Here is a 25,288-nt window from a genome sequence, read left to right as displayed (position 1 = left end):
TATTTGGTAGGATTCGCAATCCAAACCACTAGCTTCTTGCTGATTGTAGGAACGCCTTGCGTGGTCGACTGGAAAACACTTTGAGTCCTTAACCTTCAAGCATTTTCGCATCTAGGATATGTACCTTCGTAGTAGTATCCTTGGTCTTTGATGCATTGAACACCATTATTACCTTAGAAGATCGCACTAATTTCAGTTGAGTTGTTATCTTATGGCAAAATTGAAATTGGTTGAGTCTTGCCAAATCTCATTCATGCTAAGTCGTTCATAGGGTTAGGCTAGATTAGACCTTCTTAAACCCTGTCCTTTTTCCATTTTTTTTGAAAGTTCCTTTTAGATTAGTGAAATCTTCGAACCATTGAATCCGTAAGAAGCCTTGAAGGAAACAGCAAATCACATCATACCACTAAAAAGCTTGTCCACACGTGGAGACCCCACTAAAAGAACCTTGGAGTCCATCTAACTGATCCTTTTTGCAGATCTTCAGCAGTTAGAGACTATTTTCTCAAGAGAGGATAAGATGCCTGTCGGTATTTTATTCTGTGTATGATTGTGTATGAAATACACGTCAACAGTGCCCTGCGATCTGTTTGGTAATCATGACTACTGTTGCATTCATTATTGATGTTAAAAGCAGAAATTGTGAAGTCTCACCATCATGAGACAATTTCTCTTTTAGATTCACTTGTCAGATTGGGGCTATGATAGTTCTACCATGTCTCGAGTTTGCGAAGGGAGTGAACTGGAGTTCTTCAGTTCTATTGCCACCGTTTTGACCACTAGGCAAAACTTTTCACATTCTAAACCAGGTAAAAGTTTATGTTATTGAGCCAATTTTAATAACTTGGCCAAAACTTACTCCACTTTAGCCAACTTGGGTAGAGTTTTCAGTTTTCATCATTTATCGCCATCTTCTAAAACATTAGTGGAGATTCTAAGTGGCCTAACCATTGCTAGTGGGTGTCATAATTAGTTTTGCCACTTAATATAAACTTGGTGGATAAACCAACCATCTAATGCTTGTGGAGATGTCTTCCACTTATTTCGCCTGTTTACTAATGTTGGGTAGAAAAGTTGAGTGGTTGAGCGACTGTTGGTGTATGCCCAAGCTTTGTTAGTCACTTTTTATTATGATTGGTAGGCATAAGTCTTGCTCATTCATGTGAAGATGGAGTTTCAAGATCATCATCTCACTTTTCCAAGCATTGCTAGGTGAAACTATAATTCGCTCTTGCCAAGGCAGAAAAACAATAGACTTAGCCATCGTTCCATTCCTTCTTTTTGCTGATGCTGATAACTTGTACTTTACTAGTATCTCATCCCGAACAACTGCATCAATCATCTTGCCAAAGTTGTTACTTAATGAACAAAGACTAGGACATGACAAGCTTGGCAATTGATAGGGAAAACCACAATTTGAATTGAGGTAACATGTATTGATAATCAACTGTGACAATAAATGGCAAAAATACAAGATGAACATTGATTTTGCACGGTGCGACAGTTGGCTCTTTCTAAGGACTATAGGACATTATGAGGTCATAGGAGAAATTCAAAATCTTTGGGAAAATTTGATTAGTGTCTTATTTGTGGGCAATTGACTCAAGGCTATTTTGAAACGTATAATTGACACTAAACTTAAATGATACTAACACATTACAAGGAAGGGAAACATTACAAAACCATCAATCATGATTACAAAAACATCACCTACTGACAGAAGGACATGAGGAGGTAAACTGGCTGGACGAAACCATTTATACACTTAGAAAAGTAACAACTCATCTGTTTCAGTTGGGAGACTAGTGGTGGCTCTAATCTTGAAAACCTTTGAAATTTTTTTATGGAGATCCATGGTTTAGGGTGGTATGAATGATCATGTAGCAAAAACTCATGCATGAACTCATTCATGTTCTGCAATTTAGGAAATAATTCCCCATAATTAAAATTTGATTCCATTAGGTGGAGGTACTTTGCTTTTTTTAGGAGATATCACGCAGAAACCTCGTCATGTGTAGTGTGCTAGACTAATTTTTATAAGTTTGACAATTGTTTGATGAAATACCATCACTCAAGTATTTTATCTCTTTGCAAATTTTGTTAGTGTTTAACAAAATGCTTATCAAACAATCAAATTGGAACTGATTTATAGATAAGTTTCTTTCAATGGAACAAAATAATATATCACGAGTTTCTCAGATTTGATACATAAAATTCATGAATAGCATTGCTAAAATGATCATGCTATAAGCACAATTTGAATTAGAGGCAAATCTGACCTCGATGCTGTTTAATATGAAGGAATGCATTGTAGGGTTGTTTTCTTAATGTTTTCATAATTTATGGTTGGGTATAAAAATAGGGGAGCCTTGAATGTGTGCAATATTTGCCCTACTCTTATCCATGCTGACCTCCTGTTGTGTGTGCTTTAGTATTCAAGATGCCCCGCTTCATGTGGAATACAACTGATTGATCCAGGGAAAATGGCAATCTCTCTTTTGGTTGTAACCTGTTTACTCTTTTCTGGGGATTGATTTTAGCAATTCTTTATGATTGCAGCGATTGTTATATGTGAGGTATTCTAGTGTTGCATGTTTTGCCATGAAATCACCAACATTAACTCTTTACACTACTGCCACATAACAACAATCGACTGCAGGACATGTAATTGCATAAAATTATTATTATTGTAATCATGCATGAATTTTGTCAAAGGTCACGTGTTATCCTTATTGATATATATTTTTTAAAACATAATTCTAATTTAAGTATCATTATGTAAGACAATTATAGAAAATAATAAAATTATTATATATATGAGTTAATTTGATTTAGATATCAATGTGCTGCTATAGGCCAAAGGATGTCCAATGGAACTATGAGCAAGTCAAAAAACAAAATTAATGAGTGTTTATATATATATGGCTGTATCCAGACACAGAACCTGAGGAAAAAAATCTGCCATATCCCAAATGGGCAACTTAGGTACAAAGTCATTGAATATTCTATAAGCCTTTAGGAAAGCCTTCACTTTTAACTTTAAATAGAGGAAGTATATAAGCCCTAAAAACTACTCCTATCAATTCCCCTTGCAATAATGGTAATCCATTACCAATCCATAATGGATTTTTCACTTTAATATGTCAAGGAATTTACTGATTTTAAAGTATGAAAAATTTGGATAAAATTTATCTGGGGTTATATTTACTAGAATTTCAGTTACAACACCTTTTAATTAAAACTTATATCAGCGGAAAATAGCTGATCCTGAAGTTATTGAAGAATGGAAACCATTGCAACAGGACCATTAGTCTAGGACATTGTCTATTTTTGAAAATTATCTTTGTTTCAAAGGTTAATATTCTCTGACGTTTTGAAATCTTTTTCAATACAAATTTGGTTACGTGTATCAATGGGTAAAATAAATGAGATCGGATTTCCTTTCCACTTTTTTAATTTTGTAAATGTACATGTTAATTGTCAAAGTTTAAATGGAATCACTTCTACCTTTCTGAAATTAGTAGCAAAATATGAATTCCAATCAGTCTTCGCTAATTGTTATCTGTGAGGAGATACTTAAGAACATAATGAGTAGTTAGTTTTTGAGTAAAACATGCTAACACGGGAGCAGTTGGCTGCAGCGTATTCACAATGGCCAGGTGAGTTTCTGAAGAATAATATTCCAGGTCATGTACACAGTCTTCTGTAGAAAAGAGAATGAATGAACAACGTAAACGAGCAATCTCATTAGCTCAGTCCTTTGGCACAGATCACCACTGATGGGAGTGTTGTTACTGACCCAGATACTGTACTCAGGTTAGTGTCAAAGCTTTTTTAAACTTTCAATTGCATTTGGCTCTGTGTTGGAACTTTTGACTGTGGATTTGAGCTGCAAGAAAGGAGGACGCTCCGTTAAATCCACATGAATTTCCTAGGAATTCTTCAAATTCAGTTGTATGAGTGTGGTCTTATCTCTAATGTTTTCTTTTAACTGATATTGTATTAGTTATAATGTTTCAATATTTATTCATTGCTTGTAGCTTTGGTTGATAACAGGCTCCAATAAGAGAAGTGTTTCTAATTTTTTTCCTACTCTTTTACTAAATAAGTTGAATCATATAGGTGGATGAAGATGAAGAATAAGCACACAAGTCTTTTACCAGCATTTGTATTTTAGAGACGTTTATATCTTGACAATTCCTGCTCCCATTCAAATTTTTATATTCTGCTTTTAAAGGTTATCTTAGCACACAAACATGTAAAGAAATAATCATGATAAATAATCCCCACAAAATCCCATTGGGCCAGCATAGCCTTGACAGCTGTATGGAGTTGGAGCCATACATAAGCATTAGACATGGACTGGAAGATTGTAAGGAATACGAGTTCATGGGATGATAAGATACACAACACTTGTTTGATCTGGACAAATAAGATTAGCTGGAGTTATATTGTTTTCACTTTCAGATTTATTTGCTTTCATGCAGATTCATTTTATTATATTAGTAAGACTGTATGGCAATCCATATTATAACATTTTCTACAAATCTCGATTCCTTCTTGAATTTTTTGATAAGTTCTTTTTGTCTTTGTAATCCATGTTACTAAAAATGGGAAAGAAGGAAACTAAACAGCACATTGAAACAGGAAATTCAAAAAACCTTATACACCTTAAGGAAGGGGGCCAAAGTGTTGGCCCTCTCAACTTCTGTAAAGCTTCTTCTGGTAACACCTTTGTGCTTGCTTGACTGTCCATCAACAATCATCTTTGTTAACATCTTACCCATGGTGTCCATATGAATCAGGGTTTGTTTATCACCTTCCTTGATCATAAGCACCATAGAACTGACTACTTGCTTGCCAGTTTCCAGAGCTCATTCCACTGGTGCAGGTAAAGTGCTAATAATATCTTTGAATTCTATACTTTTTTGAAAATATTGGTTGCCTATTGCCATAATTGACACTGTTTCTCCTGTTATGCAATTGCCTTGTCTGATTCGCAATGGCTGCTTGATGGTTGCATTGATTTACTTGTTGGTAATTCCTAGACTTTCATAGTTTTCTTTACCTCAGTTGTTTCCTTGATTATTCTTTACTTTTAGGTTGTGGGTCGGGACATTGAGCCTTTGATCTGAAATTGTTCAGTTTGGATCTATTCTATTGTGTTTATTGTATAGGGATGACATGAAATGTGGGAATGCATTTTGAGGATGACAGGGGGTTAGAGGCCCATTTTTGGAGGATTTGAGAGGATTACAATCAAAAACATGAAAAATAAAATGTAAAAAACTGTAGGAAATTTCAATCATTCATATGATAATGCGTTCACCATATTCATTATATAACCCATAGTTACACACTTGGAATCAACATGCTGATTTTTAACTTGGTCTTGGATGTGAAAATTGAAAAGCCATGAAATATAGAGATTTTTAAGGATTTAAAGCTTTGCTATGCACTTTTAAATAAATCAACTTTAAAGACATAATGAACTTATCGATTAGAAGCTACTTTTATCACATACACAAGTATACATCAATCAAACGAGTACAAAAGCATATTCGAGATGAAGGAAATAACATTTCAATTATTCAATTTTAGGTGTAGTATGGCTGAGAGGAGCTTGAGCCTTGTATGACTCAGTACAAGATCGCTTGGCCCAACATCACTAACTCCATGTGGGGTCCTACATTTGTATCTTAGACAAAATTGCAATGTTGCTATAACTATAGGAGCATTACTTAGGATCGAGGTTGACTTGACAAACCAATGGTAGAAATGTAATTCAATTACTTGGGAAAAAGTTGACATAATAAAAAAAGATTGCTTTTTCCATCTAGCATGGCCCAAAATGATTTTTATTATTAGCTTTTTAAAACTAGATGGATGTTTTGGGGCGGCAGCCCCTAGTAGGGTCAAGGGGCAATGCCCCCTATAGGGTCAAGAGGCAGTGTCCCTTGTTTTCTAGGAAAACATGCTGTTTTCATAATTTTATTGCTTTTAACCAAGCTCAAAGAATTTAGGTGCCACACATACATCAGTTTCAATTTTTCTATATTCAAGACAACATATTCCATGCTACCTTTATCCTCATTACCCCAACTTATCCTGTGGGTTGTATAAATATTAACTGCATTATTGAATGGTTATAGGATCAAACAAATCTCAAGAATCTACAACCAAGCCAAGTCGAATCTCTTCTCCAAACCCAAGCCTGTCCAACCCTATATTGTACACACTGCATCCCATCCTTGCATTGAAGACCTATCCACAAAATTTTTAAATCCTTCTCAAAAAGGGCCTTCGATGTCCCTTTAAGCCTCTCTCAATGTAATAACCACCACCCTCAAATTTAATTTTTAGTTTTTGACAATATGTGTAAGCTCAACATAAACATATAATCAATGATATTTCATTGTAAAAAGTGTTTATAAAGATTATAACATTGATACAAGTGCTGATTTAAAATGGCAATAATGAAATCACTTCCCAAAGTTGTCCAAAATGCATAGACCCAACACCCAATTGGAAATAACTATGAAATACCTTAAATGGATGGCTGAAAAGCTGATTGCAGGTCTGGCAATGGTCTGAGAGCACGCTGTTAAGTATGAACAGCAAGAAAAGCAACCTGGAATGATCACCAACACATTCCCAGCAGACCCAACATGAATATAGGCATTGATATCTCATGAAATATGCTCAGAACTTCACTGAATAATGTTGGAATGGAAGAATATCAAACTGGAAACTTTGATCAGCAAGAACAAGTTTTGAGAGAATGGAATAGAACACTGGATCAAGACTGATATGCACTGGAAGATGAGCTGCAACAGGACTGGTCATCAACAAATGCTCCAATGTACTCACTAAATCACACCCAACTCTCCAACAAGACCCATCTTCACCTAACAGCACCCATATCACTCCAAAACACCTTACAGGAGAGATATTCAAATCTGGAATTGAATTCCAGTCTTATGCAGATTTGAATCAACAGGTATAGCAGGTACCAACCCTTTTGAAATTCTCCAATATGCGTCAATCACAACACTAAGCAATCACAAGTTGAGCCTTCTTTCAATCAATTCCTTTTTCCAATCAATACCTACATACTAAGAACAAAGATTTGCAGATTTGGGTTATAAACTGAGTATTTTGTGTTGCTATTATGACTATAGCAGCAATAGCATTCACCACAAGTTTCATTAGACACCTTGAAATCTAGGAAAGTTCACCCTAAAGGATCAAAATCAACATCTTTCCTTAAGAATGCCAAATGAGGGACAATTTAAGGAGTAGACTTACATGCCTGTATCTGCAATGTGCAGCCAGCACCTGGCCATAGAATCTGTACTTAGGGCTCACAAAATTCCTTTATATTCCCACGGCTAGCATGGACTAACTACCAACAACAATGGCTTTGAAAGATCCCTACTCAATTCTGTCCTGATTTCTTCAGTTTAAGTGGGTTGGCATTTTGTTAAACACTTGTCGTGCTAGGTCACTGTGTTCTGATTTCTGAGTTTAATGCCTGGTTTTGATGCTTGTTTAAGAAGGTTTTCACATATGCCAAATTTAAGTACATGAACAATAATTTTGCATTCAAAGACAATAGAATTTCTATGACAAATATATTTCCATTATCATCAAAACAATTCTGATTACAAAGTTTCACAGGTCTGAAATAATTCCAACTCCCTAAAGTCCATCAAATGGCTATTTAGAACAACCTATTAATTAATTGATTGGCACCAAAATGACAAATAGGAACCGTACCAGGTAATTTGAATACAAGAGTGAATATTACTGATTTTTCCAAGTCATTGAGTTCTCCTGCGTTATGATCTGAGTGATTACTGGCACCGTATGACATAAATCTGCTACAGGATGATGCCCTAGCTGACGTCAGCTACAGCTGGGTACTGTACGGCCCTAGAGGGAATGTAATGAATCTGAAACTTGCTTAAAATCTGCTCCAGGAGTGACCAATCTGAACAGTAGCTGATAATGGCACCTTCACAATGCAAAATCATGCAAGAAAACCGTTCCTTACAAGGTGACGTCAGCTGTATGGATAAGTACGGTACAGATAGGAATGATTTTGATGCTAGTTATTGCTGCTCTTCCTTGATCTGCAAAAAACGTCAGATTTCTTATCCACAACTGTAAATTCTCCACAATTCTGATGAACAAAATGCTCTGCAAGCTGATAAAACAATTAAATTCTCATTCTGTGAACAAGCTGGGCAGATGTCCAACCTATTCTCTCCAAGCAATTCAATGTTACAACTTCTCATTAACAATCACAAATACTTCCAGCTATGGGGTATCGTCCAAGTTGCTCAGAATTAGGGGGTTTCGTCCTCAATCCTCTGAAACTCTCCAATAACCTGTAAGTGTAAATTCCCAATCATAGATGTGCAAAATGAGCTCCCAAACACCTTTTATTTTCAGCCCAAACCCTAATTTCGAATTAGGGTTTCATTTGCCCTTTTTAATAATAAAATAACTTTATTTTATTTGCAAGACAATCCTTTTAGAAGCTCAATTGGCTAGAGGGGTCAATTATTCATTGAATGGGGCCAAAATCACTTAAACCAACTCCTCCAAGTTGCCACGCCTAGGAAAGGTGTTATGGCTTTTATTTAATAATATAATAAGTGATTAATATAATCACCTTTTTTATTATTTAATCAACTTAGGAAATTTTTAATATTTCCTATTTTATTCATCAAGTGCTCAAATAAACTCAGAACTGTAAATTGATTGAAGCCACACCTGCCTGTGGATAATGCTTGAGCCACGTAAGCCAACTAGTAGTTTTCCCCCCTAAATTCTAGGGATGCTCCTAAAAAGTAGGAGACTGGACCCATCAACCAGAAACTGAATCGCAATGGTTCCCCTCTGCTGTGTGCACCTTTGGGATGTCTTTCAGTGAACTGGGAGTTCCTCCTAAAAAATAGGAGTGCCTCCTAAAAAATAGGAGATGCACTCAAAGTCTCCAAAATGTTCCCAGGGGTCTCCGGATGCCCCCTAGACCACTCTTAGTCAATCCCTAAAAAAAGGGGTCCCTCCTAAATTTTAGGAAATTGCTGTCAACCATAGATGGACTACTCGCCGAAAACTCGCAAGTTTTTTTTGCTTGGTGAGTATTTACAATTTTAACTCGCAGAAGAAACTCGCTGAGTTTTTGGCGAGTTTTTCACAAAAACTTGGCGAGTTTCTAGGAAAAACTCGGCTGCAAAAAAAAAAGAAGGCCCAAACATGTCAAAAATTATCTAATTTTTTTTTTCAAGTCAGTCTCATTCTCTTCATTAGAATATATACATGAAATATAACATTGAGTGGTTTCAGATCTCTAGGAGTTATAATGCAAATTCTAGGTTTTAGAAGATCTTTTAAATTTTCAGATAGTCAAATTTCAGTAATCAGTAGGCTCCTATTATCATTCTCTCGCTCTCTCTATCTCACTCACTTTATTTGTCCCGAATTTTAGACCTATCTATCTCCCTATCACTCTTCCTCTATCCCCCTCTCTACCACTCTCCATCTCACTCTCTCCTCTCTCCCCCAAGATCTAGACCTATCTCTCTACCCCTCTCTTTCTCACCCTCAGACCCCCGCGAGGAGTGCTACCCTCAACCTAATTTTATTTTGTAGATGCTTGGTGGCAAAGTTGGGGTGGAAATACCCCAAATCTCAAAAATTTTGCCCTCAGAATCTTTTGTTAGCCTTGTAGTTCATCTAGTTGTGAGCACAATTAGAGCTTGTTTAAGGCCATCCACATGAAGAAGAGGAGAAAGTTACCCCAAAAACGCCTCAATGACCTTGTCTTTGTGCAATATAATCTTTGGTTGTGCATAAGGAAGGTAGAGGAAGCACCAATTGGTCCAATTGATTTGGATGATATAGATCCTTACAATGATTGGACAACGTAGGAGCAACCTCATTGTTTACAAAGGATGACATCAATGATTTGGAGAGGCAAGCTACAGAGGAGGAAGGGGGTGGATTTGGTTTCAAACTGGATGACATTGAGGAGGATGAGTCATTGCCAGTGCCAAGTGCAGCTAGAGGCAAAGCTACATCCAGGATGGAGGACGAGCCACAGCTTGAGCTAGTCATACTAAGTGAGGAGGCACAGTCATGCGGCACACCCACAACAAACTTCTAGGACTAGACCCTCTAGTTCTACCTGTCCCCTAGTTTTTACTAGAGTTGGGAAGAGGAAGATGTAATTGTATTGATGTATTTACTTTTAGTTCTACAAAAACTATTTACTATTTTGCTTCTAGCCATCAGTATTTATAATTAGGATGCGATTTTGTACCCACTTTGTGTTTAAATATATCTAGACTTAGCTTGTTTCTTTTGTGTTCTCATTTATTGACTCATTGGATGCATCTTCTCATTGAATTTTGCAAAAAATGCATTTCTAATTAAATTTAAGCAATTTTTTAAGTTCTCGAGTTTTTGCCGAGTTTTTCCTAAGTTTTTCTTTTTGGGGCCTTGGCGAGTAGTTCAACTATGCTGTCAAGTTGTCAACTGCCCAAAACTGCCTGAAAGGTTTATGCAAGACTCTCTTAAGCCCCTGATTTGGTTCCCTCCACACTCTGCTGGCCTACGGGAACCAGATAATACACCAACCTTGCTAGAAATGCTGTCACTAAGGAAGGGCAAAAATTGGGGACATGACAGGCTTGGACTTTAATCATTTTTCTATTACTCTAGGCAGCCATTAGAGTGAATAACTTGCTTCCACATCATGCTAGGAATGCCAGACTTGTCAAGGACATGTACGTCCAACAAGGAAGGTAATCTTCACACCCAAAACAAAGATAATTATTAACTTCTTCATTCCATAGGAAAATCACAACTTCATTTTAGAACACATCAAAAAACATTGAACCCTTTTTGGCTGGAAACCCAAATTGAACTTCTATTTACACAATGGTGATTCCCTAATGAAACCACATTGGTCTAGCTAGGGATTATCTCTCAACTCCTAAACTAGAAACCTAAAAAGGGTTTTCGTTCTCAGAGGATTATGGAAGAACTCGCAAGGTCAATCTGATAGTATAACATTATCAAATCTTCAGCATATATACAAGTGAGCCCCACCACCTCCTTTCTTAGTTTTTTTGGAGGGAATTTGCAATTTAAAAATTATGTAATAATTCCCTTTCTCTCAAAAATGACCTTTTTGGAAATAATAATATTTCATGTGCAAAGGCCCTGTTAACTAGGTGTCCAACTTTAAAAAAACTTTATTGCCTTTCCAACGAGCTATAACACTAACTTGTCCTTTTAATTTTTTCTCAACATTTGACAACATTAGTGAAACTCACCCAAGTTGTGGAAAGCATTGAAACTGAATTGGAAATAACTCTGATTTCATTGAGGTGATACTGAAGATATAGGATGATGATTAGAGCCAAACAAATGACTTACTGAAAATAGATGTGCTCTCCAAGAAGTTTGGAGGACATTGTAGGAGTCCAAAAACACTTCTAAAAGTGTCATAGCAATCCATACTACCAATTATGCTCATTGCAAAAAATATAAATTGTGAAATATTAAACATGCATCCTCCAAGAAGTTTGGAGTTCTCCTCAACACACCTAGAAGCTTATGGGAAAATGCGAAAATTGGCCAAAATTTGATGAAAGAATATCGTTAATAAATGGGGGCATTATGGTTAAATTTGAGAAACCACATCCCTTCTCTTAAAGACTCTAGGGTCCTTTCTCTTAAAGGCTGTAGGGACATCTATCTTGAGTTTGGTGTCTACAAAGTTGTTTTGTTTTGTGGAATCCTCTATATAGACGAAATAGGTTGCTCTTTCATACTAGAATCAAAGAGCATAATGTAGACATCAAGCATGAGCTTGTTCATAAATCTGCCCTAGCTGGCCACTTCTCCACCAAGCACAATATTTGTTTAGAAAACATGCAAATCTTGACCAAAGAAGACAACTTCTTCAAGAGGAAGCTTAGGGAAAATAGGGAATCAATAATCACCCATCTAACCTTAACTATGATGAAGGGTGGAGCCTGAGTTTTTCTGGGCAACCTGCATAACCTTAGAACCCCCTGCTCTTTGTTCTCTCCCCTTTGGTTATTCGTTTCCCTTGTTTGGTTTTATCTTTTTCCCACTTTCCTTTGTTTCCCTTAACCCTTTCACCTCTTCTTGTTCCTGAAGAGCACACACTAACTAATATGAACATAAGTAGAACACGATATATACGTGGAAACCCAAATGGGAGAAAACCACGACAAATTAATGCTTTTATACAATTCTTCTTTTACAATGTTTGTAGGCACCAACCCACTGGAAGCACCAACTCCCCAATCTGATTTGCGAGCACCAACCCATTGGAAGCACCAACTCCCAAATCTGAATGTGTGAGCACCAACCCACTGGAAGCACCAACTCCCAGATCTGAATTTTGTTTTCACCTTCTAAATGTTGCTACTACAACGGATGATGGATCCACACTTTTACCATAAATCTCCTGCACAAAACTGTTATATTGTCTTCAACAAATCTGCTATAGTTCTCTTATTCAAATTATTACAATCACCTTCTCCAAATGATCACAAGTCTGCCACAAAATTCTCTTACATTCTGTAATCCAATCTGCACATATTCTTTTCTATAACTCTGCCATAAAACTATCATAAGTCTGCCCATATAAAGCCTTCACAAATCTTGAATGATCTTCTATATATTCTTATTCAGCCTGTTTATGTTCCTTATGTATATCTGAATAATTTTTTTCTTTTGTCTGCATATATACTCTTTATATCTGCTTCATCTTAATTTCTTATTCTGCCGTATACATCTTCAAACTTCCATGCACTCATCCAAAATATATCTTTTTATTTTATTCCTCACACTCCACACTTATTCACACTACAAAATCATTCTATAGACCTCTTTTATATGTTCACCAAGAAAGACGACTCAATGGAGAGTCACATTCATTTATTAATTATTACTTGTTAAGTATTATTAACAAAATCTCACCTCTTGGTAAAACTCATCAATTTCAAAACAAATCATATCTTTTGCTTTCTTAATATTATTGCTGACTTCCTTAATGTTTATCGCTGACTTTAACTATTGGTTTGCACATTTAAGTATTAAACTCATTTCCACTTTATTGTTAATTCTATCATTTGCTTTGTGTGTTACATCACTTTCAATTATGGTTATTCATTTTATAATAATCAAGTTCACAATTACTTATATCGCTGTTGTAATATTATAAAACTGTTGCTTTGATAGGTTTGTTCTCCTTTAACTCACATTCATAATAACCAAGAAAGTTAGCCATATATATATTCTTCATTATGGAACCCTTGCATAGACTCATAGTGTAGTTGCTTGCACAATTAAATCCATCATTGACTTGTTGTTCTTTTTACAGATGCTCCCTCTATCGCTGTCTACGTTTGGACTAATCAACACCTTCTTATTACTCTTTGATCTTTGTATCAATGATATACTTCATATTGCTGCCCCCTTTTGTTTTTCACTCAATATATATCGCTGTATCTAATGTGATATTGAGACCATTGTTGTTTCTGCCACTAAAATAACATGTGTTGTCGGTACAATGATAATGTTAATTTGCATATAGCAAAGAGGTCGATGAATTTGGATTCTGCATGCCTATCAAGTGCATTAATGACCATGCCTCTAATGACTTTATATGCATCCTCAGCACTGAATATTTCTTCATCATTTCCAGAATGACCGCACACGAGCATTCAAAAGTGGATTACCTTCTTTATTGAATTTACTCAGCAAATAGGCTAAAGTCTGTCCTTTGCCGGTGCCTTTTGATAGTATGTCGAGATCAATGCCACCACTATATATATAAATCATTGCCATCACAATTTTAATTATTATTCTTCATAAATTCGCCACCTCTTCATTATGCAACATTTCTTTAACAAATCATTGCCACTTGATTGTGGCACCATATAACATAGTTGCTAACTTAGGAAGTCGACCATACTATTTTATGCTATTCTTTGTCTCACACATAATCTTTTTATTTTTAATTCGCTGCCAATAATCCTTATAACTTTTTGGATTACCATTCTCAAACCGCTGCATGCTAAAAATAATAAGTCGCTGTATTGATCTTACACAAATTTATTGTTTGTGTCAAATCGACCAATATTTTATTCTCAATATCAAAAGACATGCTGCCATAGTCACCACCTTCTTCAGACATTTGATCACTGCATATTAATTTTTATGCTCTACCAGAATATGTGCTCCCATTAATAATGTTTACAAAAATCAGTCGTTAACAAATTTCATTGTTTCTTTTTGTCTGTAATGCACATAGACCAAAGTCAGAAATCTTTCGATTGCCATTATTGCTTATTTTTTTTCAGAACTCTTTTGGAATCTCTTGACATATATAATTTTGAAAGATCCCTAAGTGGGATTTAAAGGTCTGATCTGAAAAGTTTCTGAATCCTTTGACTTGACAATGAAATGGTGAGGATTTGATGGTTTTCAGTTTTTTCTCAAAAATTCTGATTTAACTATTTTTCCCTGTTTTGATGATTTCATGCCCTTTTTTTCTCTTGCAATATGGTAATAATTATAGTTGGACTACTCGCGACTCGGCTCGACTCGCCAAGCCCCTGAGAAAAAAACTCGGCAAAAACTCTACGAAAAACTCGGCAACATAAAAACACGCTTAATTTTAATAAAAAATGCATTTCTTTTGCAAAATTTAATGAGAAGATGCATCCAATGAGTCAATAAATGATAACACAAAAGAAACAAGCTGATTCTAGATATATTTAAATGCAAAGTGTCTACAAAATCGCATCCTCATGAGGAATGCTGATGGCTGGAAGCAAAATAGTAAATAGTTTTTGTAAAACCAAAAGTAAATACATCATTACAAATTACAATTACAACTTCCTCTTCCCAGCTCTAGCTAAAACTATTTACTATTCCTCTTCCTCTTCCCAGTGGACATCTTCCCAGTTCCGAGGGTGAGAAAAAGAGGGGTAGAGAGATAGGTCTAGATCCTGGTGGAGATCTACAAACGCGCAATATTTGAAATTTCATCATTCATACTCATAGTTTCAAACTTTCAACTATAAAATGTATGATACCAAGATTTCTGCAATGCTAATTATGTTGTTATATGGAGCCTAATCAGACTCGGAGGTTTAATTTCCCCTACTTCCATCAGCACAGTTTCCCCCTATATTTTTCGATGGGGGTTTGGGGGAAGCACCCCCAAGTTGGGGTCAAAGGGCATCGCCCCTTGTGGGGTCAAGGGGCAAAATACTTTTATTATTTTATAAAGGTGTCGGGTGTTTTAAAGTATAAGAAAGGAAAAAGACATATTGAAATGCCACTTATACCTAAATGTTATATTTCATGTGTATATTCTGATGAAGAGAATGAAACTGACCTGAAAAACCAAAATTGATAATTTTTTGACATGTTTGGGCCTCTTTTTTCAGTCTAGCTGAGTTTTTTAAAGAAACTCGCCGAGTTTTTGCAAAAACTCGGCAAGTTTTTGCTGCGAGTTAGTCATAAAAACTCAGCGAGTTTTTGAAACTCGCCGAGTACTCTACGAGTGTTCCATCTATTAATAATTAATGCATTCAAAATAGAACTCATTACTCAAAACTTCCAAATCTAAATTGTTAACACACCACTATTAAAGAATTCCAGCCACCAATTTAAGTGAATTTTCCAACACATCAAAACTGAAATATATATTTAATTCTAGGAAATACAATCCACTAACCGTACAGGGAAATTTGTACGGCTGCAATACTCTTTTACCCAGCTGGAGAATGTCTGGTACAGCCTGGAAACACCAACCCTTGTGGTTAAAACCCCAGATCTGAAGTTATTGATGACTGATATTGAATTTCAGGGGTCTGATCTGCATCTGTCTAACACCCATCACCTGAGTCAACCACTGTACGGCTGCTGTCAAACAATATGCAGGTACGGCTGGCTGAGTATTGACGCCCAATGAGGAATACGGTGCTGCAATTGACTGCCCTCAAATTTATATAAGAAAAGTGAAGAAATCGACCTCCCAAATGTCTGATCTGCATATATTATGACCAAACCCTTAACCAATGTTAACACACAGTGGCTGTAGATGTACGGCTAACTTAATCATCACCAAAAACAGCTAGAAAGAATGTTGTCTCATGCCCAGAACTACTGTAGAAGGTGCATACACTATTGTTACCCTGGCTTTGGCCACACACAATGAAAATTCTGTACAAATCATCCCTCAAGTGCAGAAAGGTGACTGAAATATAATTGCCACAGGTCTAGGGGTGACGTCCCAGCCTGGTACGATTGGAGTTTGCATTCCAATTGACTGCCTTGATGCTGATGCGTGCTCCAAGGACTCTTCTTCTGCTGCTCCAGAAGTTTTCTCCAAAAACATAAGATTCAATAATAATCCAAATCCCTTCACTTTTTTCCTTTATATCCTTCAAAACACTTTCAAATCATTTTCCCTCTCAATCAGCTCGATAAGTCTCTTTTCCCTCCTTTTCTTCCTTTAATTTTTTCTTTATTAAATTATAGCATGCTCTCCCATTTGGTACGATGAGCTTAGAGGGTCCATTAGTCATAAAAAAGGGTCATTTTATGATTAAAGTCTTCACCACCAAGGTTGCCATGCTAGGAAGCATAAAGTGGCTTTATTTTAATAATTTATATTATGTATGATTAAATATAATCATACTTTTTATTTTATTATTAAGTCATGATATGTATGATTAAAATATTGTCATACTTTATTATTATTATTTAATCATGACTTAAGAAATATGTAATATTTCCTTTTATTCCCCCAAACACTCAATTGAACCTCAAACTGTATTTTGTTTATGACCACCTAAAAGTGAATATAGCCTGAATCCTCTATGCCAATTGGGCGTACATCCTTAAAATCTAGGGATGCTCATAAAGTGTAGACGAAAATCCCGATGAACCTAAAACTGAGTCCTGATGACTCATCACCGCTATGAGCACCTCTTGGTAACTGCTGCGGATTTGGAATTTCTTTCTAAAAATTAGGAGAGCCTCCTAAAAATTAGAAACTTGAGAAAAGTCTTCCAATCATCCCAGAAAGTCTTTGGGCACCTCCCAGACCAATCCTAATCATCCCCTAAAATCTAGGAATACCTCCTAAATTTTAGGAATATGCCTGAAACTGCTCAAAATGACATATAAAGCTCAGGACTACCTCTGTCAATCCACTGAAAGGAATCCCTTTGCGTCCTGATGGCCTATGGAATCCAAATAATAGACCATCCCACTACTCTTCTCCTGTCGCCTAGAAAGGGGACATTACAGTCTTCTCTTCTCGGAGATTGCTTGTCCATAAGCAATGCCTCCATGTACCACCACCATCCCATACAAGTCGTACATAAAATACTGAATGGTCCTGCTGTTCTAGTCTAACATGAATTTTATGCAATAACATGCGGTTATCCATGAGGAAGAAAGTACCCAACAAGCCAACATTTGGATCCCATACCAATGCGAGATATGCAACGCGATCCAACCGTTGCGCCACTCTAAGCAACATCAGTACCCCCGCAATGTAACCACTCATCATAGGTCCAATGGATGAATGTACTATACATGTCAATGCTAGGATTCCAAGATAATCTCGGCAAAGATCCATCATGCATATGCTGTACCCCTCTGAATATAAAAGTAAATACATACTGCCCAAGCATCACAAAGAAGTTCATAGCAACAATCTTGGAACCTGATACACTCTAGTGTGACAGAATAAAAAACATGCTCAGCCATCGCATGCAAGCCTCAATGACTCTCGACCATACAACTATCTGCTCCATCCGGGCAAAACTGATCAAACATCTCAAACCATGAAGCAACATATGGAAGTCTATGAGAAGCGATGTACCAAACACATCAATACCCGGGTCACACATAAATATATATATCCTAGTATATGTGATGTAGAAGAAGAGTATCATATCATCACCATCACTAGCACATAACCATCTGTGTATGTTTGACATCAAAACTATGCAGGTGTGATATTCCGCATGCACAAATCCCAACGCCAATGGCCATCCTATCTCGCTGTAATAACTCTGACCAGCAACATGAATGATTGCAAACTGGTCATCCAACCAATGCCTATCAAAGAATACCCAAGAGGAATACCCCTCAATAATCTGGTGCAGAAACACTGATGTACTTAATGCCAAACCTGGGAAGAGTATATGACTCTGGCTTGGACAACTACCTGTCCATAAGGTGTCGAAGATCATGGAGTCACTGATCAGCAAGATCATCGTTGCCATGTCAAGAGAATCAGATGATAAACTGACCAATGGAGTATGCATGTCATACCTACTCAACAAAGTCCTCTCTAGGGTAACAACTCCACTAAGAGAGACATCAATAGGACCACTACCAGCATCATGAAGCTGATCCACTACATATTCTGCATTTGGCAACACTTGACCCTCAATACCCATTGAGTCAAAAGGAGTGATCCCAATCCTCAAATAGGAGACACTGCTAAAATCATCATGTACCATGACAATAGGGCTATCCTTAGAATCACCTGATGCAACAGATTGCCCTCTGCTACCCTCCACTACAACACTCATCCCATATATGTCATCTGCTCCAGTCGATGTAATGGGTGTAGCCACATCCTCCATGTGCTCACTACTACTACTACTACCAGTGGGTGTATGCTCATCATTAGTATATGTCATAGGAATCGGAACTGTACCTGTGGATGGTGAATACCGTGCCAAACTCAACTCCACGATAAGTTCCTCAATCTGAAACTGGGACTCTTGAAGGACTGTTTGGGTGTTCTTCAAGGAGTCCATGGTGACCTCAAGCTCAGATGTGAGCTCATCAACCTCCTCTTCCTTTTCCTCTAAAGCATCATGATAGATTCCATCGAGCATGAGAAGATGATCTCTATATGATAATAGCTGTAGATAATTTCTCTTCATTACCCCAACTGCTTCTTTCAGTGCCTGAAATTCTGCAAGGGAAAGTCCACCATCACGGTGCTCATACGTACCTGGTGTCCACAAACAATGTGCTACCAATTGCTGAACAACATCAAAGTGTTTTAAGGCTGAAGCAATCATGCCTTCGTTCACCTTCAGTTGCCCTGCCAAATTATGAGGATTATGAAACTCATCACCCCCATACAATTTTCTTGGTTTGTCATCTGTACTATGGTATGAGGCTGAGTCACCATCGCTATCTACTTGGTAAACACCCTCTAGTGTGCTACCAACTTCACACATATCCTCATCAAGTGTACTGCTGTTATGAACCTCTTAAGGTGGCTCGAATGACATGCTAGAGGCTGCTGATTTGCCAAGTTCAACATACACCTCCCCTATCAAGATAGAACCATCACCATTAGGCTCATTTTCTGTTTTGTTCCCATCTTCTAAGGTCTGATTTGAAAAATCAGACTTATTATGACTTGCATCTTCAATATCAAAAGCATCAGTAACACCCAAACAATGAGTGTTTGCATTAGATAACCCCTCACAACCATCATCCTCATGTACCAAAGCATCTAAATCATGATTATCCTCAGTAGTAAGACTGCTGTCATAAAAGTCAGGGCTGCTATGGCTTGTTTTCCCCTTGCATCCCTCTTGTTTAACACTCATATATTGCGTGCCAATTGTAGGAATCCCTCCTACAACTTCCTCCTCATGTGCCATGACCTTTGAATCATCATTGTGTTCATATGAAGGACTGCTGTTATAAAAATCAGAATGGTTGCCATACCTTTGTGACATGTTTTCAACATTCATAGGTACCACTTCATCCCTTCTAGCATGTTCATCAAATTCCTCATAGAGATTTTTACGAACCTCATTTATGGATGAGTCAATCGGTTCTTCTCCTTTTCTTTGCAGCTGATATGAATTCAGAGCATCTTCAGCTTCATCTGGAATACCCATAAATTGGGTGAAGGTAAGCATTTCCTGTATCTTTTTTTGGAAGGGAGTAATACTTATGATAGTTTCTCATGACTATATCATTGAATGCTTTAACAGGGGGCCGCCTCCTTGTACTTTTAGATGTAGTTGTACCTCTAGAGTGTCATGAACTCTTTGAAGGTGTTTGATCAAATTCCCTCCCTGCTTGTTAATTTTTACATAACCCTGTCATGATGATTCTTTTTACTGTCCAACTGAAAACCAAATCCAATCACACCAAGTGAATGCAATTACCATCCCACAAGCTGGCAAAATTAGGTTTTGATACCACTGAAAGATCCCTAATTGGGATTTAAAGGTCTGATCTGAAAAGTTTCTGAATCCTTTGACTTTGACAATGACATGGTGAGAATTTGATGGTTTTGAGTTTATTCTCAAAAATTCTGATTTATTTTTCCCTGTTTTGATGATTTCATGCCCTTTTTTTCTCTTGCAATATGGTAATAATTAATGCATTCAAAATAGAACTCATTACTCAAAACTTCTAAATCTAAATTGTTAACACACCACTATTAAAGAATTCCAGATACCAATTTAAGTGAATTTTCCAACACATCAAAACTGAAATTTTTATTGAATTCTAGGAAATACAATCCACTAACCGTACCGGGGAATTTGTACGGCTGCAATACTCTTTCACCCAGCTGGAGAATGTCTGGTACAGCCTGTTAATATTTAGAAATATGCCCAGCAAGCCTGGAAACACCAACCCTTGTGGTTAAAACCCCAGATCTGAAGTTATTGATGACTGATATTGAATTTCAGGGGTCTGATCTGTAACTGTCTAACACCCATCACCTGAATCAACCACTGTATGGCTGCTGTCAAACAATATGCAGGTACGGCTGGCTGAGTATTGACGCCCAATGAAGAAATACGGCACTGCAATTGACTGCCCTCAAATTTATATAAGAAAAGTGAAGAAATTGACCTCCCAAATGTCTTATCTGCATATATTATGACCAAACCCTTAACCAATGTTAACACACAGTGGCTGTAGATGTACGGCTAACTTAATCATCACCAAAAACAGCTAGAAAGAATGCTGTCTCACGCCCAGAACTGCTGTTGATTATAATTAGGGAATGGCAGATTCCAATTGCCTTGGGCAACATTGGAATCCGCCCAAGGGGGCCAGTCCCTTCCCCAACATGTAGGGCTGGGCCCTATACCTCACGTCATCTAATAAAAGACCCCACACTACACTCCACGCTACATACAAGCTAACATGCCAACATGAATAGGGCCAACCCTATCCTTATGCATTTCGGTCAAATAAATTAAAGGTCTTTAATTTATAAGGCAAGCCGACATGATTAAGATTATTGCTCCACATATAAATAAACATAAATTTCACATCATTACTCATTCAGTTTTATCATTCCATGCGAATTATACCTCTGCCTAAAATGCAAAGTTTGAAGAAGTAATATTGGCGATTTGTATCTGTCATAAAAGGCGCTAATATCAAGAGCAAATACTAGTGCAAGGAGGGCGAACTATTCTGCAAATACCATTACAAGGAGGGGCGAACTATTCTGCAAATACCATTACAAGGAGGGTGAACTATTCCAGATTCAAACAGCTAGGGTTGTAGTCCAGTTTCAGGCAAAGAGGCAGACTTAAGATACAATAAAGTGCTGACCTAGGGTGTGGATCTGATTGCTGATTACTGTGTTAAATGGGGCAGGCTTGAGACTTACAAAAGTGCAGACTTGTTGAAGACCTTATCCGCCTTATGTGCAATCATCTTCAAGTACTAAAGATAAGTGTTGTAATCTTCATATGAATATAATCCATAATCAGATCTGAGGATCTTTTTTGGCTGGGTTTTTCCTCCTAGGAGGTTTTCCCAGGGTAACCATGTCTTGTTCTTGTTTGTTCATTTCTATGTGATGCCTAAACCTAGAAAACTCTAAATCTTGCATCTAATCAATTTAGTTAGAAACTAAAATCTGTTTTCTGAGTTTATATTAATCTGAAAGTGCTAAAAGTTAACATGGTATCAGAGCCAAGTTGTACTAATCGTAATCAGATTTGGCATCCTGTAGCCTAGTTCTTGCACTTTCTTGCTGTCGAAAAATTGATGACAGGTTCCAGGATCGAGGAGAGATTGAAAAGGTTTGTGATCAAAGGTTTAGCATGGTCACATCTTGGTTCTGTATGCTTGAATATCTGACTCTTCAGCGTCATTCAAGCTAAGTATTTTTGAGTCATTGCATTCTTGATTGCAAGATATATTATACTCAGCTTATCCAAGAGATTGAAGTATTATCGTTTGGCTGACCTAGTTTTAGGTCGTATTAATTTTATGATTCTAATTGCCTTGGTAGACTTATCTACTATAGAACATTATTTAGATATCATCATGATCTTTGATTTGCATACTCTTTTAGAACTTAGAAGGTATTCTAAATTTCTGCTTGAGTGTTGCAAGGTATTATAGATAGATCCTTCGTTAATGTTTTGATTGGAATTAGGAATGTTTTGGACTCATCATCCACAGTTGTCATCTATATGTCTATGATCTAAATACTTGTTATGTTCTCTGCATATGTAATTTAGATATTGTTATCATGTTAAATAATATGGACTGGTTCTATTATTGACTTTTGATTTAAAAGTTCTAAAGTATTCTTGTGATGAATACTTATTCTAAGTGAGAAGCTATGCTTGGTTGAGTTATGTTTTTTTTAATGATCTTCATTCATGACATTTTTGTTGACTTGAATTCTACTTGACATGAACGACTTATGGAGATGTGTACAGTCATGAGGAGCTAATGATTGTTTGCCTTGGCATCATTGACATAAGTATACCGACTGAGGTGTAGGAATTTTATGTTCTATTAATTATGGAGATGAACTCTTAATGAACAGATCGAGATCACTTTGACTTAATATTTTGGCCTATGGGTAATTTTACTAATAGGTATCTGCAATCTTGTTCGTAGTATGCAAGGGTTAATGCTAGCCTTGTAGTTCGTATAATATAGATCTTTTTCATGTGCTTTTTGATGTATGAGATTCTTCTACTATCATAAACTACCTTGAGATCTGTTTTGTTTTGATCAAATATAAATTGTGCTTGGTGGTTAACAAAGAGTATAACTAATGACTTTTTTATCATTTTGCAGAATGATGTTGTTAGATCAATTTTATCAATGCTCATTTGTTTTGATTCACTTTTGATTACTTTCCTATGGACTGAACTGCAAATAGATGAACTAATGGATATTACGCCTGCATTTAGTCTTTGGTGTTCTCTATGTTCTTTCTTCTGATCTGAGTGAACTACTACCTTCATTTATTGTTACACCAATGTTATAAGTTGTTCTAGTAATCATGTGTTTCAGAACACAACTTTGAGTTGTTCTCAACCTTCAAATCTGACCATTGATGTAAAGAATGAGATCTACTAAATGTTTATGAAGAAGATATGTGTGGCTCCTTGTTGTTTTAGAAGTGTATTAAAGATCCCTTTTGCTCTTAATGTTTTAGTGCAAACCTCTTTTTTTGTTTGGTTTTGTAATACCAAAGATAATGATCAACTATGGACCTTAATGGAATCTTGAGTTCTGATAATTGTAGATTCATCACTTCTCCTGTAAGAGGTTGATGGGGCACGGTTGGATGATTTGTGAGCTTGAGTATTCTTTATTGTGCTTACTCCGTCGTCTGTTCCAAGAAATTGAATTTATATCTTGTCTTATGTCATAACCCCACATTTTTTGTAATTATAAAGATAACGTTTACCTTCCATTTTTTAATCGGAAATGACTCCATGTTTATATTAATGTAATAATCATGTTTAATTATTAACTCCTGATTTAGCTTTACCATAAAAAGATGTTAACTAAATATATAATTAGTGATGTATACTAAATAGACATAAACTATATACAATGGAATGCATTGTTAATTAAATATATAATAATTATTATTATTATTGATGCATGTAATAAATCTAAAAATATAAATATACAATATAAACAAAAAAAGAAGAACTTAATATATTATAAACATTATTAAGAAAATGAGATTTTACAAACTTACGGGACCCCTTATTAATTTATAAGAACCGATACACCATACAACAAGCACCTTAAACTTACGGGTTTTCGAGGGGGAATGGCACCAGCAACCACATTAGGTGTGAAGCGTTGTGTCCAAGCTTGAAGGCGCGATAGAGAGCTTCGGGTGGAAACGGTGACTCCAACAGTCACCTCGTTCGCTCCTCCAACAGACACGACCCCTGGCCGAGTCCGCTTTCCCCCCCCCTCCGCTGGTATTAAAAGCCAAACTCGTGGGCATTAGGAGGGAGGAAAAGAAGGCACGCAGGAAACGAAATAAGAAGAAGGAAGCGCACGGGAAAAGGGAAAAAGGAAGGTCGCGGTAGAACACGCAGGTAAGATGTTTTAATCACACTTATTCCAATCTGCAATAATATTTTAATGAATAAATAAGGATTTATACTTATAAATAGGTAATACTTAATGCATAGGTGCATAAATTTTGGTAGCTGTAAATTCAATATAATTAAATATACTTAGATAAAAATACATTTTTTTACATAAATGGAAATTATATAATGAAAGCAAATATAATATATATATATATATATATATATATATATATATATATATATATATATATATATATATATATATATATATATATATATATATATATATGAGTATACCATATGAATACAACTGCACATATTGCATAAATTAATAAAAAAACATACAACTACTATTTAAGGATGAACCACATTACGCAATTAAGGACTAGAGGAATGAACACTACCAAGATAATAAATAAAGCAATTACATATCCAAACCCAGTGAGATAAATGAGGAATTAGGCAACAGGGATAGCAGGAACTAGGCCTCTGTCAGGTAGGTCACCCACTGCAGTTGACAAAGGGCTTCTAGCAGTAGGGCCAAGGGGGAGTATACCGCCCTTGGGCCTGATAAGCGCTACGGGCATCCTAAGGTAGCTTATCCTCTTGATCCCACTAGGAATTAAATATGGAATTGACTTATTGATAACAAATGAACTCAAATGAATTTTGACTAATTACGCCCTAGATGAATTAATCAATCATTAAAATTCATTGTTTACATGTTTTCTTAGATTTGCGAAGTTGGGACATTACATCTTACTAACATTGCATAATGTTACTATTCATTGGCTGAAACTATTTTCTACAAATCTGTGATTCTAATT

General features: G+C 36.4%; 1 protein-coding gene across 3 annotated transcripts in view; it reads left to right on the top strand.

Moving 5' to 3' along the window:
- LOC131038323 (RNA pseudouridine synthase 5) overlaps positions 1-25,288 on the top strand; it is a 300,230-nt gene that overhangs the window by 56,117 nt on the left and 218,825 nt on the right. For 2 of the 3 annotated variants that reach the window (XR_009104404.2, XM_057970705.2), the window contains exons 3-4: positions 3,632-3,659; positions 3,770-3,816. Coding sequence is in view for 2 of the 3 variants with exons in the window: in XM_057970705.2 (XP_057826688.2) it covers positions 3,632-3,659; positions 3,770-3,816 (75 nt within the window). In the remaining variant the exon portion in view is untranslated. The remainder of the gene's footprint in view (positions 1-3,631; positions 3,660-3,769; positions 3,817-25,288) is intronic. The other variant, XM_059207368.1, reaches the window with a different exon arrangement.

This window comes from Cryptomeria japonica, chromosome 6 (genome assembly GCF_030272615.1).
Source record: "Cryptomeria japonica chromosome 6, Sugi_1.0, whole genome shotgun sequence".
Taxonomy (NCBI): domain Eukaryota; kingdom Viridiplantae; phylum Streptophyta; class Pinopsida; order Cupressales; family Cupressaceae; genus Cryptomeria; species Cryptomeria japonica.
The sequence above is the reverse complement of the archived record's forward strand: the minus strand, read 5'-3'. Positions and strand labels throughout refer to the sequence as shown.